General features: G+C 42.0%; 1 protein-coding gene across 2 annotated transcripts in view; it reads left to right on the plus strand.

Moving 5' to 3' along the window:
* Positions 1 to 18,741, plus strand: part of col27a1a (collagen, type XXVII, alpha 1a) — a 65,963-nt gene that overhangs the window by 8,993 nt on the left and 38,229 nt on the right. For both annotated transcript variants that reach the window (XM_031754679.2, XM_039614917.1), the window contains exons 3-7: positions 58 to 1,703; positions 4,680 to 4,733; positions 10,967 to 11,020; positions 12,481 to 12,534; positions 12,677 to 12,730. In XM_031754679.2, the coding sequence (XP_031610539.2) occupies positions 58 to 1,703; positions 4,680 to 4,733; positions 10,967 to 11,020; positions 12,481 to 12,534; positions 12,677 to 12,730 (1,862 nt within the window). The remainder of the gene's footprint in view (positions 1 to 57; positions 1,704 to 4,679; positions 4,734 to 10,966; positions 11,021 to 12,480; positions 12,535 to 12,676; positions 12,731 to 18,741) is intronic.

Genomic DNA, 18,741 nt, shown 5'->3' on the forward strand with positions numbered 1-18,741 from the left:
CAAACAAGCCTGTTGTAAACACTGCTTATCTAACACAGCCCTTTTCCTCCTCTACAGATGTGGACATTCTCCAAAAGTTGGGGCTTAAGGGAGAGAGGACGTCACGCAGTCTGCCGGCAGGAGTCATTCCGTTCAGATCGGGGATCATCCTCAACCAGCGGGCGCATATTGAGGCTCCATTGCGATCAATCTTTCCTCCGGCCATCTGGCCTAACCTCACGCTGGTCCTGAGTGTACGCTCTCACCGTATCAACAGCGCTTTCCTTTTCACCCTGCTCTCAGACGACAAGAAGCTGCTTCTTGGTCTACAGCTTGTACCGGGAAACCTGGTCCTACACACGGGACCAAATACCTCTGTGGCACTGCCCTATGAGCCCCACGATGGCCAGTGGCACCAGCTGGGTCTGGGAATTAATGGACAGAGAGTGACTCTATATGCCTCCTGCGGAGGGCAGAGTGTTCATGCAGACTTTGGGTGGGACAGTGAGAAGGGGCTGGCTCCAGAGCTCCATGGCTCGCTGCTGCTGGGGAGGACAAGCCAGCAGCAAACTTCAGCACACTTTGAAGGAGCCATTTGCCAGTTTGATCTGGTCCCTTCTGCACAGGCAGCTCACAACTATTGCAGGTACATTAAGAAACAGTGCAGGGAAGCTGACACATACAGGCCTAACCTTTCTCCTTTGCTGCCTATCGTACCGAGAGAAAGAAACATCACAGCTACTGCTGCTACCCCTAAACGTGGTGGCCCAGTAACCGCCAGGAAAACCACAGGGTTCAGCCTTGCCAGGAGCGCTGCTGCTGCAGCCTCAGCTGTCAGATATGTGGCCCCCGCCCAAACGATAAAACCGAACCAAGGGACCATCATCCCAACGCCCCTGTTGGGAACTGTGATACCAGTTACAGACCAAGTTGGTTTGGTTTCACCACCTCTCAAGACCAGAACCAGCACTGTCGCAACACCACTCAGGACAGGAGCACCACCCACGAAACCATCAACGGCAAGACCCTCCAGTCCTAAAGCTTTGAATCAGAAACCCTCTAAACTTCCTCCATCAAAATCCACTTCATCAAAACCCACTCCCCCAAAACCCACTCCCCCAAAACCCACTCCATCAAAACACAGTCCACCAAAACCCAGTCCCTCTAAACCCACTCCATCAAAACCCAGTCCAATAAAACCCACTCCCTCAAAACCCACTCCCTCAAAACCCACCCCTCAAAACAACCCAAAAAATGCAAGAGTGGGAACAAGCAATTCAAAGAAACCTACGATACCAGTCAGTACCAGCACCAAACCCTCCAAGACAAAGCCTAAACCTGCATTATTAGACCAAGGTGCAGTCCCAAAGAAACCCCAACCCACCAGAGCCAGTAAAACACCTCCCAAGTCTAAAGTTACATCATCGAAAGCCACTCCGTCCAAACCCAAACCAGATTCTCTAAAAGATGCTCCTTTTAAAACAACAGCATCAAAGGTCAACCGCTCGAAATCAGCCACCCCCAAACCTACAGCTGCTAAAACCCCTAAGCCAACAAAGCAACCCATAACCACCAAGGTCCCAGTCACCCCAAGACCTACTAAGCCTTCATACAACCCAGTTACACCACCTGCTACTGATGGCTTCCAGAGTTGGGAGGTGCCACCTACGCAGTTCTCCATGCTGGTAGAAACTAAGGGAGAGAAAGGAGATGTAGGACCGCAGGTAAGAACTTTTGGTCAACCTGAGCTGTTTAGTGAGAGTGTTTGTGTGCAAATGCTACAAGAAAAAAAAGTCTATATCAGCACTGGTGTTTTGTAAAATCAAGGTGAGCAAGCAGTGCACAGACTATGTCTCATCTCTGTGCCTGCAGCTGTGTGTGGCAAGTTTACATTAGTAAAGCAATAAAAGTGAATGGAGCTTTTCTTTTAGCTCATCCCAGTCTGCCCTGGTCTTTGTCACTGGTTACAAAGACCAGCCCAGTTCTGATTTAGGTGTTTTTGGGTTAGAAAAAGACCACACAGATATTTAGGTTAATATGGAACAGTCTCCTTTGCCACAGAGGTTTGAAGCCCTGCTATATTTCTCTAATTCTTTTCACCTTACTCCATGCACAGAGCCTTCCAGTCTGGGTGTGACGTGTCAGGTCTGACGCCTTGCCGTCTCAGCACCAGATTCCTCTTTCAGAGAGTTCTAGTGGAGGTTGCATGGTCTCGTTTCAAAGCCAGGCCCAGGTCAAAGGTTAAAGCAGTCAGCAAACATTCAGCTTCTCAATACAGGCGTTAAGTTAGGCGAGGCCCTCCTTCAGCATCAGAACACGTCTCAGAAAATGTGCTTGTCTCCACGAAGCATAGAATACCTTTGTGTACACAACTGTCTACACAGTTTCCCAACTCAAAATGTGGTCAGAATGATCAGACCACAATGTCTCTGTCAGTGTCTCTTGGGTGTGTTCATACTTGTACCTGTGATTAAGTCATCTTAGTGTAAAGTGCCAGCAGGGCCTGCTCGTTTGATACGTGTGCCTTGCTTATTCTTTCCAGCAGCCTGTCATTTGGTGCTGTAGACTGCAGAATACAGTGTGTCTAGGGCTCGCTAATTTACCTCTGTAGTGATGTCCAGTAGATGCTTTACTGTCATTAAGGTGAGCCAAGTTACTGCCATTTAGAAACCAGGACCTGTAATCTTGATATGAAGTGCAGTCATTTACCGTAGAAAATAAATTGTAGAAGGATCAGTAAGGGAAGTTTGAAGATTATTTACCAAAGGACTGTCTGGCACATCCACAAGTGCTGATACTGTGCTGGGGCTTATGCTAAATGTAGGTTAAGTTGCACTAAATGTAGGGTAGGTTGTGGTGGAGTTCTGGCCCTGAAGTACAATAAAGCCATAGAAATGCTCTGGGCTTTATCTTAAAAGTGCATGAAAATGTGCATTTTGCCTGACTTCAATGACTGGGTAAGATATTATGAGACTGGAAGACCTATTTATTTTAACTGTGGATGCCTGAATATACACGTGCCTCCCTCTCTGTCTCTGTGTGGCTGTGTAGTACCATCAGAGATCCCAAGTGAACCCAGTTATGGTTTCCTGTCAGGATGGATCTTGATTTTTTTTTTTTTTTTTTACGTATGCCATTAGTGTACTGGCCAACTCTTTTCCCAAGAGCACAACATTTTGTGTGCACGCTTTTCTTGCACACCTTAAGAGCCTTTAACAGTTACAGCAGAAGTGTGATTTGGACTTCCTGTTGCACAGAAACAGAACTCCGGCTGCCAGGAGAAACATCCAGTGCAGGCACGTATACATGCTGGAGTTGCTCTTCTGAAGCACCTTTGGCGCCTCACTCCTACCGTGAAAAATGGTTTCCTTTGACATCTGCTCCACTGCATTTTTTTTTAGATTAAATTGAATTTGAATCTGAATTGACTATATGGAAACATACTTCTGCGCTCAGTTAAAGTGCACTTTATATATAAGCTTTTAGAAAGGAAACCTTAAAAACTTGTTTTTTCAAACTCGCCAAGCACGATTTTTATCGCCGTAAACTTAGAAACAGACTTTTTCGTGTATCAAAGGACAACTCTGTGCACAGCAATGCACGATTCACATATGCAGACGAGCACAGCCAGCATAACTGAAAGCATCCTTTGCTGAATTTGAAATGCAGGAAGTTGAACAAATTGTCTTAGAGAAAAGAAATGAGGTAAGATTGACATGTGCAAAAAGGAAAAGACAGTGAAGTAAATAAACAAACCAGGCTAAAAAAGGAAGGCCGAGGCAGGGGGTGTAAGTGTGAAGACGGACAGTGGTGTATGTTGATGTTGACAGGTCTTCAGGCCACCATAGGGCACAAAACTTGCAACAGTAAGGGTGGTCTCTACTTAGGAGGTCATTGCGGAGGAGGAGATGGTTCTAGCACAGTTATAAATAAATAAATAAATAAATCTGAGAATAGACAGACACACTGTATGCAGGTAGTGACTATTATTAGAATAACCCTCAGGATCAGGCGTGTGTGTGTGTGTGTGTGTGTGTGTGTAAAGAGTGAGTTGTAGTTTTCTTTATTTAAATTGTTTTTGAATTTGTCTCTTGTTTCCTAAATTCTTATTGAGAGCTAAAATGAGTCAATATCAAAAAGGGAGATGCTGCTTCTTTTTTACTACTCGACTATTTATGGATTTTTTTTTAGGACAAAATATGTAAAACGTGTTATATAAACACCTTACTACTAGATGCTTTAACAACCAGAAGCCCACATTGTGGCCTGTTTTGCCAAAATAACCAAAAATACTGTTTTCCCTCATTTCTGCTTTCCCCCCCCTCTTTTTCAATTAAAAGAAAACAAATGAGGACGGGCCTGATATAGACACACAGGGGCATTGAGTGGAGCAGGAAATGACCTGTTATTTCTAGTGTTTCTACGATTTCCTGCCACAAGGGCTCAAATCCTCTCGACGGCTAAGGGTGAACTCTCAACACCTTGAGATGGAATTACTTCAGAGGGAAAAGGTGTCGCTTTGTTTTGTTTTTTTCACTCTGTGGATGAAGGGCAGCCTCTGTGATGTGGACGAATCCACTGCGGAAATGCATTGGAAGAGAATCTGGTTCTGACAGTGTATGCTAAATGAATATAGTTAGTCATTGTGCTGTATAAATGGTGTATCAGACTGCAACGTTAACCAAATAATCTTTCTGTAGGGGCTGCCTGGACCTCCTGGGAAGCCAGGCGTGCCAGGCAAGAGGGGTCCTCGGGTAAGTCTCTTTGACCACCTTCTGACACCTCCAACCAGATCAAACACATTTTCATAAAAAACGATTCTGTCTGTTGTTGAGGGTGTTTCTTGAATAAATGTAAACTTTTTAATAAGTCCCTTACACATTTAAATAGGTTTTACCTAGTAAGCATCTTTCCCATGGTTTTTTTGAAGGGTATCTTTGTATATGAGTGTGTCTGTGTGTGTGTGTTTTATCCTACCTGTTGACCAAAAGCTCAAAGGAAAAACAGCCACAATAACCAAACAAGACACAGTCATGAAAATAAAAGCCTTCCAAGTCCCTCCTATCAACCCTCACACTCACATTTTCTCATATACTCACACACAAAGTCTTCCTATGCAGACAGATTGACCATATTCAGCATGGGGATGCGAGTGCTGACCTCCCACCCCTGAGCATAAACAGGAAAGCTTCTATAAAGACGGTCTTTGAAAAGGCTGCCTGTGCCACAGGATGCCTAATAAAAGCACTGTAAACAGACAGGGAACACATGGCTTCACTGGACTTTCTACTCCCGACTGAACTGTTGCAGCAGACTGCACCAACACTCCATAGGAATCCCATTCTGGGCTAATGAAAGACTTCTTTTTTCCAAGGAAGTTAAATAAATCCAGTCTTCTTGCAGGAGCTCTCTTCCTCTGTTTCTCACTTTCCGTCCCATAAAATGTAAGGATTCCGCCTGACATTTGTTTGTAACCATGATGGCAGCACGTTTGCATTGCATTGTTCATAGATGGCTTTTGTGCAAACTGAAATCTCAATAACCCTTTAACAGATTGTAATCAAATGTGTTGCTCTTATCCAGCAGTAACAAAAGAGGGAAAAAACAGCAGCAGTTTTAACACATACTGTGTTGATTTCCATAAAAAGTACCATAAAAAAATCAGAATTCTGAGGAATTCTGACAATTTTGATGTCAGTTTTTTTCTCCTTTTGTTTTTGTCTGAAAAATTACATCACCCCCACCAATCTACAACTTGTTGTATCCTATCAGCACATTGCATTATCCCCTAATTTCAATTACCTCATTGATATTAGCGCTTAGCACAGCTGTGCCTGTGGTATCCCTTTTGTTCTTGGTGTTAAACTGTTACAAGGCAGGTACTGCAAACCTGCATAAAAAAATAAATGTCTGACATTTTATGCACTACACAGTAATTTCAGATATCTTTCATATTTTTATTTGTTGTTGTTTAAGTATAATATGTACTACGTGCTTGTGTTCCTCCATGTCTGCAAGACCCTTAAGCTAAAATCTCTGTGATCCCCACCACCACTACATATGTATGAAAAGCTCTTTGTCTGGCTCTAATTAAAGCTATTTAAGCCCAATCAGCACCTCCCGTTCTGTCTGTAGTACCAGTTTCACCACATTGGTCCCTCTTGTGGGATTTCTTATGATCCAAATCAAACTTACCTGGAATGAATCCTAAATAGGGTTTAAAAATCTAAGCAGAGAGCTGCGTGAAGCCAGTCAAGCCAAGCATGAGTCTGAGAGGAAATATTTTTTGCGCAAGAAAGCTGAAACTTTCCTCCAAATGCATTTTGAAAATTTACAAGAAGAGCTGTTAAAGCTTTTCGTAAGGAACACTTTCTCTATTTTGGACTCGTAAGCAATGAATGCGTAAGATAAATACAAATAAAAAGAAGGATAACTTAGATAACTTCAGTAGTTTAAGCAGGAAAAATGTGCTGCAGCATAATCCTTAATCTCTGGTTGGATCCCAGGCTGGGCTGGACTTCTCAACTCTAACTTGCCCTTGATAAAGCTTTAGCATATGGCAGTGACCCCTTACCATCATCATAGCTTAGAAGTGGCTTTTGTCAAGCTCAATAAACTATCTCAGCAACAGCATCTCGCTTATGTCAAGAGAGATGCTGTTGAACTGCTGGTGGCATTCTCAGTGGAAGTGGTTGGTTTGCAAAGGGCAAGCAATGAAAATAAGTCATTTTCAATAAGGATGTATTTATAAAAGTTTTGATTCCACTTTAACAGGGGTCAGTTGCAAACGCGCTGCCAGTGTGATTTAGTTTAACCCACACACTTGGGCCCATGAGTGCTCACATGGGATTGTATGCGTGCTACAACACTAATCCCTCCGTGCAGCGCAGACATACTGTATGTGGGCGAGCCTATATAAAGAGTGAGACAGATTATGGAGCTTTCCTGTAAACAAAAGCATTTATCAAGTTTAACTGCTGCTGCCATGTGTGTGTGCAAACATAGAAAGGCACACACACATGCTAACATGCACTCCGCGCAAAGACATGCTACGCAAACTCTCCCCTCTTAGCCAGATGTATGTGTGGTTTCGATTTAGGAAGGGAAATTTACTTGTTGAACACTTGAAAATTTGAATATATGGTGCAGATTGCTTAGGCTGCAGGGTCACAGGTAGGTTCTTCTGTTTCAAAGACTAGTTTCTGCTAAAAGAGCTCTACCAGGTTTGACCTTCTGTAGCCTGGGATTACTGGAAGTCTGCATGATGACACACAGAGCACCATTGAGCCCAAGAAGAACCAACCATGAACCTTGACCTCTCATCCCACACATGAGAGTGCGAGATGCCATCTCTATGGCAACAGATGTGAGTACAGAAAGTGTTGCTCAGTACCCATGAATAGTCGGGCCGAACTTTTTCGAGTGTATTTGTGGGTATATAATGACGACGATGGTAGGAGGGTGTGAGTGGAAATGTGGATGCATCGTCAGCGCACAGGCCTATATCTATCTGAAGCCTGTGTGTGTGTGTGTGTGTGTGTGTGTGTGTGTGTGTGTGTGTGTGTGTGTGTGTGTGTGTGTGTGTGTGTGTGTGTGTGTGTGTGTGCGTGTGTGTGTGTGTGTGGGTTCATCTGGAAACTGCTGGGTCAAAAGGGTCTTTGTGTGGGTGAAAATATCTCTGTCACCCATCTTTCCTCGTGCATTCCCTCCAAACCACTCCTCTGTCGCTAACCAAATTTCCTCTACCCTGCTTCACCTGTATGCATTCAGATCCCAGATCGGCATATGGAATAGGAACCCGGAAAACTTTAAAGAGCTTTCAAATGAAAATATGTGCTCCTCTGTTGGGCACTTTCGGTAACACCACGCAACAGATCAGCTTTTCAAGGGTCTTTATAATCCCTAGAGTAAACTGTGTGTACGGGTCTTTCCTCTGGAACAACTTTGTAATGAGCTCTGGGACTATAAAAATCACAGACCAATCCCCTTTTGGGCACTTTGTTTTGGCATAAAAATCACAGCTAGGTTTCCATCTTAATTTCCAAACTTGTCATTCCCATTATTAATTATTACTAATATTATTTTAAATACCTAAATAATACTTTAGACTTTTACTCGTTATTTCCTTTTTCATATGCTAAAAAATGTTGGCACAGAAGCAGTTCATTCACTCCCATCTGCTTCTGTTATTATAGCATTTGAGTGTAATTCATGTGGCATTTAGCTGCAAATTCCACTCTTTTTATCCAACAGTGGCGAGGCCTGTTTTCAGACTTTTAACAAACAGTGAAATATCGTTAGGGGCAAAGGTTCGAGTGTCTGTGAATGCTTGGTGGAATCTTTAATTATGAGGACATCCAGCAGTTTCACATGCTCTCTTGATCTAATGTTAGTTAATCAGACACTGCCCCGTCTGCTCTCATTTGGCACGGCATCATACAGAATGTCTTTTATCTTTAATATGGTGGCTCTACATACATTTAAAGTCTCTTTTATGAGCTAGTGTTGAAAGTCAGAGTATGTTTACAGCACAGCCCATCAAAAGCCCTCATCTAAAATATTCTGCGTGTGAACGTGACCTTGGGAGTGATGTCACGTATCCAGTTTTAAGTGCGTATGGTGCATGTGTTGGCTTCAAGTTGCACATATGTTGTTGGGCATTTTGGTATATTTAAGCGTAGATATTTAGATATTTATATACAATATGGTACCATATGATGAAACATTAGAAGCTACCATTTGTTTAGATTTTCACCATTTTGTCTCCAAAGAACTGGAATAAATTACATAGAGCTAGCAGTACTATTACCGCAGGAACCACAGCAACGCCCTGTATTGCTGTTCAGAGGTTGGTGGCTTTTTATTTGATAGCCCTTAGCTTGTGTGTGCCCCACCCTGGTCTTCTCTAATTAGACACCTGTTGTGAGAGAGAAGGAGCACGACGCGGAGGCGAGAGAGCACTGCACCAAATGTTAGTGCCAGCCCATGCCTACTAGAGCACTGACCAACCTGTGGTAAGCCACAGGGTTAATTTTGAATCATGTAATTCAAACATGTCTTGTTTGTGTAAGTTTATTTAGGGCACAACAGGGACCCTTAATGCTGTCTGGACAGACCAGCTCTCGAGGAATGCCAGCTGTATACAAAACCGAAAATGAAAGGGGAAGCATGTGGGAGGACAAGAGGCGAGGTCTTTAAAACTTGAGAATGCTTGGAATGAGAGTATTTCAAAGTGGCTCTATGGTACTTTTTCTTATTTTCTGTCAGATGCTTACTGCCACAATGGCACGTGCTCATCTGAAACATGGCCAAAACTTCAAATAATGAGTTCAGCGTATGTACAAATAATGCATGCAAGCCAAAAGCTCAGGCTTCAGACTGCTCTAAGTACTCAGTTTTGGTGGGGGGGGTTGTTGTTTTTTTTACTTATGGCTCTCTGTATGATATCCTTACCAAGGTCATCCCAAGCATAAGAGAAGCCCCATTTGTTTAATCCTTTTGTTTGTGAGGGGCAACCAATCCGAAGAATGTTGGCTTAAAGGCAGGGGAAGGGTTTTAAAAGAGCTTGTTTCAAATGAAGGACGGATGCACAAAGACCCAGTAAGACCTGAGGACTCTTTTGACCTGTGAATCATGCAAAGTAAATGGACTGGTTCTTGTATGGCACTTTTCTACTTGAGCTTTGAAAGCGCTTTATACAACATGCCTCATTCACCCACATTCATACAAGCATTTTTTTATGCCTAAGTGCTTTCTATCTAACATTCACACTCTGATGGATGCATCAAAGAGTAACTTCAGTTCAAATTTCTGAGTGTTATTAATGAGCACCTCACATAGATGCCGTGTTCACCCATCACAAACTCTTGGTCACTTTCATTAAACTGTCCTTTAATAGAAAGATCCGTTCCATCAAAGGCCTGCTGTATGTTGTCATGTCTACACCTGACCGGTACATCTAAAACTTTGCTCAAAGAGTGTTTTTCCCCCAAAGTATTTTCTTTTTTCTCTGTTGGACAGTTTCCTCTGTTGATGCTCTAAATCTCAGTAGTTGTTGGATTTTAATGCAGTAGGCCAGTTCCCTTACATAATAACTTCCTGATTTGTTTTTACCCACCTCAATAAAACCCGCTGACCCAGCTCTTAAAGCAGTTGTTGCTCTTTTTCCACCTTTTGACTCGATCAGCCCCTGACCCAGGACAGAGCTAGGTCATGGACCCAAAAATGGCACACCATTTGGAGGGCGGGAGCGAGGTGGGCATTATACAGTAAACTGTAACTCAGAAGAAGAGAGGGGAAGACAAACAGTTATCTAAGTGACAGGGACATAGCAGCCTCACATGCTTCTTTCTGCAGGCTGTTTTTCAAACCCAAGAAAAACTGGTGTGTTTTCACTCTCTGGCTTCCAACATCTTCTTTTAAACCTCCCTGTGGGGGTTACTGGACAGAGTGAGATGGTTTTACATTACAAATGTGCCGCCACTGTAGATCTTGCTTTGTTTGAGCTAATTTCCTCACCAACAGTCAGTGCAGACAGAAATGCACACCAGTGATCGAATTCAAAATGTTATGAAATGAGATGATCTGTATTACTCATTAAGATGCCTGGAAAATGTGTGTTTGTTTGTGCGGGTGTGTGTGTGTGTGTTGGGGGAGGGCTTGTGGAGTCTGTGGCAAGTGGGGGCAGGAAAACCACATCCATATGGTAAAGCAGCTCCTGAGAGCCCCATTTTTTCCATAAGCATCTACCCCCAACACCAACGCCAAATACCTCGTCAGCACACTCACACATACACACACAGTTGATTTATAGGAAAACAGGTTGAGGCTGAGCTTCTCCAGACAGTCTTTACCCCCCACCTTCATCCCTGGTCTCATTCACAGAAGCAAAGCCACAATCTGCGTCAGCTCTTTTTTTTATGCAAATGCATGATCTTCATCTTGATCACCTTTTGATTGTGTTTCACTCTTTCTCATTTCAACACAGGGCCCCCCTGGTCCACATGGAAACCCTGGGAGACCCGGTCCACCTGGACTCAAGGTACACATCTAGTCTAACCTCTGGTCCTGCGTGATCCAGCCATGTTGATTTTCCCACATGAAGTGGTTACACGATTGGGTTTTTGCCTATACTACTATTTTACTATGATGTAATGTGAATGATAATCCCATGAGAACATGTTAGATTTACATTTTTCTATATCAGCTGGAAACCCCTACAAAGCAAAACGGTAATGGAGTTTGATGGCAGAAAAATAAAGGAAACTTCACTTCACAGCAGGGCTGCAAGTACCTGGCAGTTGGAGTGCAGAAGCTGTTTCACTTTAGCATGTGTGCTGAAGAGATCAATGTTAGGATTCCCATTTATACTTGAATTGTTCTGCAGACTTTTGTGAGAGACTGAGGCTTTTATGTTGAAAGGTCTTGAGGTCTTTATGGAGAAAATATATAAATATATATATATATATAATATTTTCTCCATATTATTTTTTGCATTCCTGATGTAATTGATTTATGCCTTTGCAAATACCCTTAACCTCTGACATTGTGTGCTTACAGGGCAGAGTGAGGGCCTGCACCTAAAGTGCATTATTAAAAAAATGTCTAAAAGAAAGTCCCACAGGAAACATATTTATTATAGTTTTCATTCTTCAGTTAAGTTTAAATTTCATTTTGCACTTTTCCAAACCTTCTAGCTATCATCATGTCCTTTTATTTATTGAGTGCACTCGGATTTGTTGCTTTCCAGCTGAGAGGTAGATTGAAAGGGCGATTTCTCTGCAGTGTAAGAAAGGCTACTGGTTAGCACACTTAATAACAACACTGGAAACATAAGCAAACTGTCTAAAGCACCTCTAAGTCTCATGAGTTACAGATAAGGTCAGGCATACACAAACACGATGGAATGATCAGCAGCAAAGGTTTAATGAGAACTTCGGTATATTGTGAGACAGACTGGTGTGGGCCAGGCTTCTTCTTCCTGGCAAGTGTGTTGAAAGAAAGATTATGGAGTGTTTGATGTCTCGGGGTGCACCACAATCTTCGTTCTTTCATCATTAATAAACGAGACAGAGTTGTAAATGGCAGGGGTCCGAAGGGGAAAGAGAGGGAGTCAGCACTCAGTGTAATTTCCGATCCGTGGCTTTGATGTGCTGAAACCCCATTATTGTTACCTGCTGACAATGAAGCTTGGTCTCTCTCTCTCTCTCTCTCTCTCTCTCGCTCTCTCTCTCTCTCCCTCTGTGTGTGTGTGTGTGTGTGTGTGTGTGTGTGTGTGTGTGTGTGTGTGTGTGTGTGGAGGCCACTAAGAAAAGCATATGTGTTACTAAATTTGTCACACAAGAAAGACTTTACTTTTTATCTTTAAGTATGTGATATATAGAGGGACCCCTTTATGTCCTTTAAGTCTTCCACAAAAAGAAAAAGTGTTCATATTTTATTCATATGATAAATATGATTGACTTCACTGTGTGAGTTTGGTGATTTGTTTCTTTCTCCCAGGGCAACAAAGGTGACCCTGGCATCTCACCTGGACCAGCACCCAAAGGAGAGAAGGTATAATATCCTCCTTATACTTATTTTCCCCATTAATTTGTAATGATGTCCTGTTTGGCTCTGAGCACATTTCTGATTGCTGTGTGTGTGACCTCACTTTCCTCCACACTTGGCCTTTAAACATTCCCACTTTGTATTCCAGGGAGACTCAGGGATCATTGGCCCAGTTGGAATGATTGGCCAGCCAGGTCGAAAGGTAAGACTTGAAAATGTCCTTCCAGAGCTTCTCAAAAGCCTTTCACCAAGTTTACTCTCACTAAACTGAAGTGAATTGTTCCTAAATGCCCATTTACTAACTGAAAAGCGAGCAAAGCGTTTGCATCTGCAAACTATGAGCAGCGATGCCCGAGGCAGTGCATGAGTCACTGCAACCCTTTGTGTATTCGTATTGTGTCTGTGTGTGGTGTTGTTTGTGTAAAACCTGCTCATCTTTGTAAAAGTATCTCTACTCATCTTCTGCTTCCCAATTCTGTCCATTTTTGTTTTCCTTTTTGTGCTCACCAGTTTGTTTACTGGATCCTGCACAGATTTGGCAGGAAGGCTGCCACAGGAGATAAAGGGGTCAGACTTTTTTTCAATGGGGAAAAGAGAATGGGAATCATGCACTCAGTCATCAAATTGCTAGTGTCTTAAATCTTATTTAAGGCACGGCTTGAGTGATTCATAAGTCCAAGGAAGTAAAATGTAGGGCAGACCTTCTGGTAGACAGAAGTGTAACAAGTACAGACTGAGATTAAGACCAAGTTGAACGTCTGGGTTGTGTATGCGTCTCTGTGGTCATGAATGCATCCCTGTGTGCTTATCTTTGTGAGCGCGTGTGTTACTACTTGTTAATACTTGTTCCCTGAGGGCGCTTCAGCAGTTGAAGTTTAACTGAACGAATTTTGGCTCAGTACATGTGGAAAAGATACAAACAATCAGCCAAATGCAATGTGTCAGAATTAAATGTGGCTTCTTGGTTAGTGGTTAGAGAAAGGATGCAACACATTCCCATTCCCTAGAGTCATATTTTAACTCTAGGGTAACCACCTTTAACATCATTTTCCAATATACAGGGTTACATTTTAGCATTGCCAATGTGAGAAGAACAGAAAATTTTGAGTCTGAATTTAAAAGTAGGTTGGGCGGTGAATGACTGGGGCTCCTTTACGTTCACTCTCTATTTTTGACTTGCAGTTACGTTCAAACAGCTAAACTCTGTGGTTAGATTCAGGGGAAAAGTTAGGGTTGTCATGTTAAACACACACTAAGAGCCCCATTTTTCCCATCTGCGTCAGGTTTCCTTGGATACCGTGGTTACGCGTCCTTGGTTAACATGGTTACCCATTCCGTAACAGTGGTGGTGGAGTCGGTGGAGTACTTTTTCCCCTTACTCAGCGTTTTAAACTCTTCCACTGAAACGTTGCAAAACGATGTAAAAAATACCCAGGTTATTACAGTGTAATATGCTAGGTACCTGACCAAGTATCAGTTTGTAATGACGTAGGAGTAAGAGCAGGTTGAGGAACAAGATTTTAACCTGCAAACAATGTCAACTTAGTTATGCAGTCATATAAAGCAGTGAATAAACTACTAAAGCTAGAATAAAGGAGTGGAGCCTGACCCACAGTTTCATATAGTAGTGCCAAGTAAACTCCAGCTGACGGCAGTTAATTAAATTGAAACATGACAGGTATAAACAAAGACCGCAAGTGAGCCAGAAAAATGCTGGGAACCACTTCAGTTTAATCTTTGTGCGCTCTTCCAGTCAGCATCAAAATAGTTCCTTTCACTATTTTCCAAGTAAACTGTTGCAAACATATGTCTGATAAATGAAAAGAAGATCCTATTAAAAGCTACCAATCACATCATGCATCAAATGCAGCTGAGCCGTGCACATGTTTTAAACAAATTAGGTCAGTAATTGAATAGTGCAGGTTGACTGTATGCCTTTCAGACTAGGTGTAAAGCACTTCTGGCTGTATTTACTTTCTTCCCAGAGCCACAGTGCTCTGTAACACAGTGTCAGACTTCGGCTGGATGGCTACCTCGGGCTCAACATATGGCTTTTGTTAGGTGTCTGCTTTTCTGTGTGTGTTGTGTGTGTGTCTTAGTCCATTTGTATGTCCCTGCCTCTCTCTTTCACACACACTCAGCCAGAATGGAAACAAAAAAAATGTAAGGCTGGTGGAAAACATTCACAGATTCCTTTTAAAACTAGCAATTTGAAGCTTTATCAAGAAGTTTGTGCCTTTTAACTTGGCCAAGGGTGACTACACAGATTAGGTCAGATTATTTAAGACAGTGATTTGTTTGTTAGCGTAAATGTAAGATCACTTTAAAGTATGCACTGTATACTTAGTTTTTTACCCTCGACAGCACTTTCCGCTTATCTGCATGCAGTCCAGAGGTGGAGCAAACTGCTTTAATAAAACCCAAGGGCACATTATACCTCGAATAATCAGAATGACATCATAGACTCTTAACTAGGGGACGTAACCATAGCAACTTCATACGCACACACACACACACACACACACACACACACACATACACAGAGAGTGACATCACCAAAGCATGCCTCAGGTATTGGTCAATGAACCACAGACAACTTGACTATAAAGGAAACTTGTTAAAGTAACCACAAGGAGTCAACTTCCTTTCCGTACACAAACACAAAGAAGCTGATTAACCCGCTTCCATCCTGCAGTAAACAAAGCACAATAACTTGTTGTAGTTTTCAGCTATCCATTGTAGCAGCAGTTTACTTAAAGGAATCTCCATCCTTAATGCAACGCTGTGACAGGCGTGTGAGTCAGTCTCCAAATGGTACTACTCAAACAGGCTCTGTTCATTTTCAAGGTGGAAAGTCCCAGACGCATTTCGCCCTGATGTAGATCTCTCCATTTCCACAGAAGCCTGATGAATACAAAGTGAATGCAATATTTGAAAACAAATAACAACATTTATGGGCATTGCATTTCCCTCGTAGGCCACCCTGAAACACCTTTGTATTGCTCTTGTGTTTCTAGCTGTTTAACTTTCTCTGTCTCGTTTGCTTGTTTTTCTGTGGTTTAGGAAAACAGGACAACAGCAACTTTTCCTCTCTTCTCCTCTGTATTTTTCCCCTCCACTTTCTCTGTCTCACACACAAACACGCACAAATATCCAGCCTCTAATTCATCCTTAGCCGTGATGTTTCGACCGGGAATTCTGGAATTTGGCTGCTGGTTTTTTTTGGGTTTTTTCCGTGGAAACTTTAATGGAGGAAACAGTGGTACTTTAAATGTGTGATACTAGAGTGTGATTTTACACTGTCAGACAAGCCAAGTATGTTCCGCTCTGTACAACATTTGTTCTACCAAGCAGGCTCTGAATGGTTTTTCAGTATGGCGAGGCAGGGTCAGGGATAGGGGACATACACAGGGCCAAACCTCAACTACAAATCCACAGTACAAGCCACACGTCTCACCTTACTGCCTGCATGCCTCTGTGTCTCATCCCAGGGCTAGCTGATCTGTCTCTCCTCACTTTCTGCCTGTCTCTTAAAGTATCCATACTTTTTTCACCTGAAAGACGAGACATACCATCGAGCAGAGCAATATCTATTTGCTCGGCCTAAAACACAAGCTTAATCCGATTTATGTTGCATTTGTTAGCTACTACGTTAGTCTGTTTAGGCAAGTATTAATAGGTATCTCATTTAATTTTGTCTGAGCCTTGGTAGATGTCTCCCGTTTCAAAAAACAACATGCCAATATTAAAAAAATCCTAAATTTAAGTTTTAAGACGATGACAAACATTGCATCCTGGAAACTCATGCAGAATATGTCTATACATCCATCTTTTATATGATGTAGAGTATGTAGACATTTAGTATTATTACCTCCGCCAAGGAAGTGATGTTTCTGGTAGCATTTGCGTATGTGTCATTCTGTCTGTAAACGTGATAGCGCAAAAGATTTCAAATCATTTTTAATAAAGCTTTGTAGGAGTGTAGAGTAGGCCCACTGTTAAAATGTGGCTTACATCCACCAAGGTCTTCAAAGTCAATTTAATGATTTATTGGTCAAAAATTGACATAAAGCCTTTTAACTAAACTGTGATTCTTACAAGTGTGGTGTGTATTGTCAAAATATAGAAAGTACCATATAAAATTTTACATTTGACCTCTCACCTCTCCTTAAAGGTCAATTCAATGCTATATGAAGCTATTTAAAACTGTTTCTTATTGACATTGTTCGCATTGACAGACTATAGGGATGTAAGGAATGATATATGAGGATTCTAAATAACAAAGTCCTAACAAAGTAATGTGATATGTACATTACAATAACTGGTTAAAACCATTTAACACAACAGTTTGAATACATGCACAATGAAATAGCAAAAAACCTGCACTTTCCACTTCTTTTCCACATCTTAAAGTTTTCTGTTAATGAATGTAGGACAATAAGGGATTTATGTCCTGTGGGTGCTGTAGGTGTCATCACTGCTAAGTGCAGGTTCAAACCATGTATCTTGAACATAGCTGTAATGGGCATGTTAATCAGCACGGTCATCGTTGCTTTTGGCAACTGAATCGTCTGAAAATGTTCAGAATTTGCCAGAGATTGTGCAAACTTTTAAAGACTACAAGAGCCTGAAAAATAGAAATATGTAACCAGTCGATATGTATCCAGACAGCTGGAAAGTAATCCATAAACACTCTTGTCGACTCAGTGGTTATACAACATTATGGGAAAATGTGACTGTCTTGGGACACTTTGTGGTGTTTATAAAAAGTCTCTGTACTTGTGCTTTTCACATACGTGCTATCCAAATATGTGATTGTTTTACAGCAAGCAAGTAAGTAAGTTTGGATACTCTGTTGCAAATATAAGTTTCCATATGGAAAATGAACATGTATATATAAGGATACTATACTGTTTGTTTTTCAGTTTTATACAAAAAAATTCCTTTTCAAGTCCAAAAGCAGAATTATCCTATAATTAAAAGGTAGAATCATATACTGTATTTCACTCCCAGTTCCAGACAGTGTATTAATCATCCTCGTTTCCTTTATTTGTGCATGGCAGTTTGTTGTATGACATTAATCTGTCTGAAGTCCCGTTCCAAACCAAACTCTCTCCATTAAGCTCCTGCTCACTGTTCAAACTAACAAATGCTCCACATGCTCATCATCATCATAATTATGAGAGAATTCAAATCAACCATCATTTTCTTTGCATGTTTTACAACAAATCACTGCTCTGTCCTCTGGTAGCAGTAACAGTGATACTGCATGCAAGGAAACATTGTGCTGAAATTGCAGTGCAGACAGGGATGAGATGAGGAATCTTTTTCCACTGGCTAAATTTCAGCCAAATTGTCCAGTTCCTTCGCACAGTTGTTTGTTTTTGTCTGTCCCTGCGTGGAGCGTTTATGTTCTCCTGTACATTCAATGTATACATGGAGCCAGACGATTACGCCGAGCAATCATGTGGCTCCATTCTGTAGGGTTTGAAGAGATGAAAGCAGAGCTTAATGAGGAGAGTGGTATATTTCTGCTACCAGGGTGCTGCACAGCTCAGTCAGATATGCATTGTTTGTGGAGTACAGTTGTTAAGCACACATGAGGTTGGCACTCATTTGAACACCCACAATGTTAAGTGTGTACAGCAAGTCAAAGGAATGACATGTCATTAGCAGACACAATGTGTCTTTTATTTTCTCTCTGCCAAAATGCGCTTAACGTTCCCCCGGTGCACTCCTAGGCTTAGCTGGGTAGGAGGGATTGTGCTTATAGAGTGCTACCGGGAGGCTGCTGTAAATGAAAAGCATTCTGGTGGGTTTATCTGATTGAACACACATGCTTGTTAAACAAGTGGCATTGTAAACACAGGCAGCCTGGCGGGAATGGCCACTCTCATTAGCAAGCTCATAATGAGCGAGATAAGGATCTAAGATGGTCTAGCTGAGGTTGAGGGGCTATGGTTAATACACAGGAACCACGGCATGTGTGCATGTGTGTGTTTGTGGTTAGTGGACCTCACAGTACACCATGGGAACATAAGCCACTACACATGTTTGTACTACAAGTAAGCCATGTAATAGGATGGGGGGTATAATGAGGTGCATGTATCTTCGTGTGTGATTGTTCATGTGCGAATGTGCACTCATTTGTGAACCTCTATATGTGTTTCCAAGCTTGAGAGAGGCTTTAGGTCACCGCTTCTTCAGAGAATA

The sequence above is a fragment of the Oreochromis aureus genome, linkage group 7, assembly GCF_013358895.1.
Source record: "Oreochromis aureus strain Israel breed Guangdong linkage group 7, ZZ_aureus, whole genome shotgun sequence".
NCBI classification, from domain to species: Eukaryota; Metazoa; Chordata; class Actinopteri; order Cichliformes; family Cichlidae; genus Oreochromis; species Oreochromis aureus.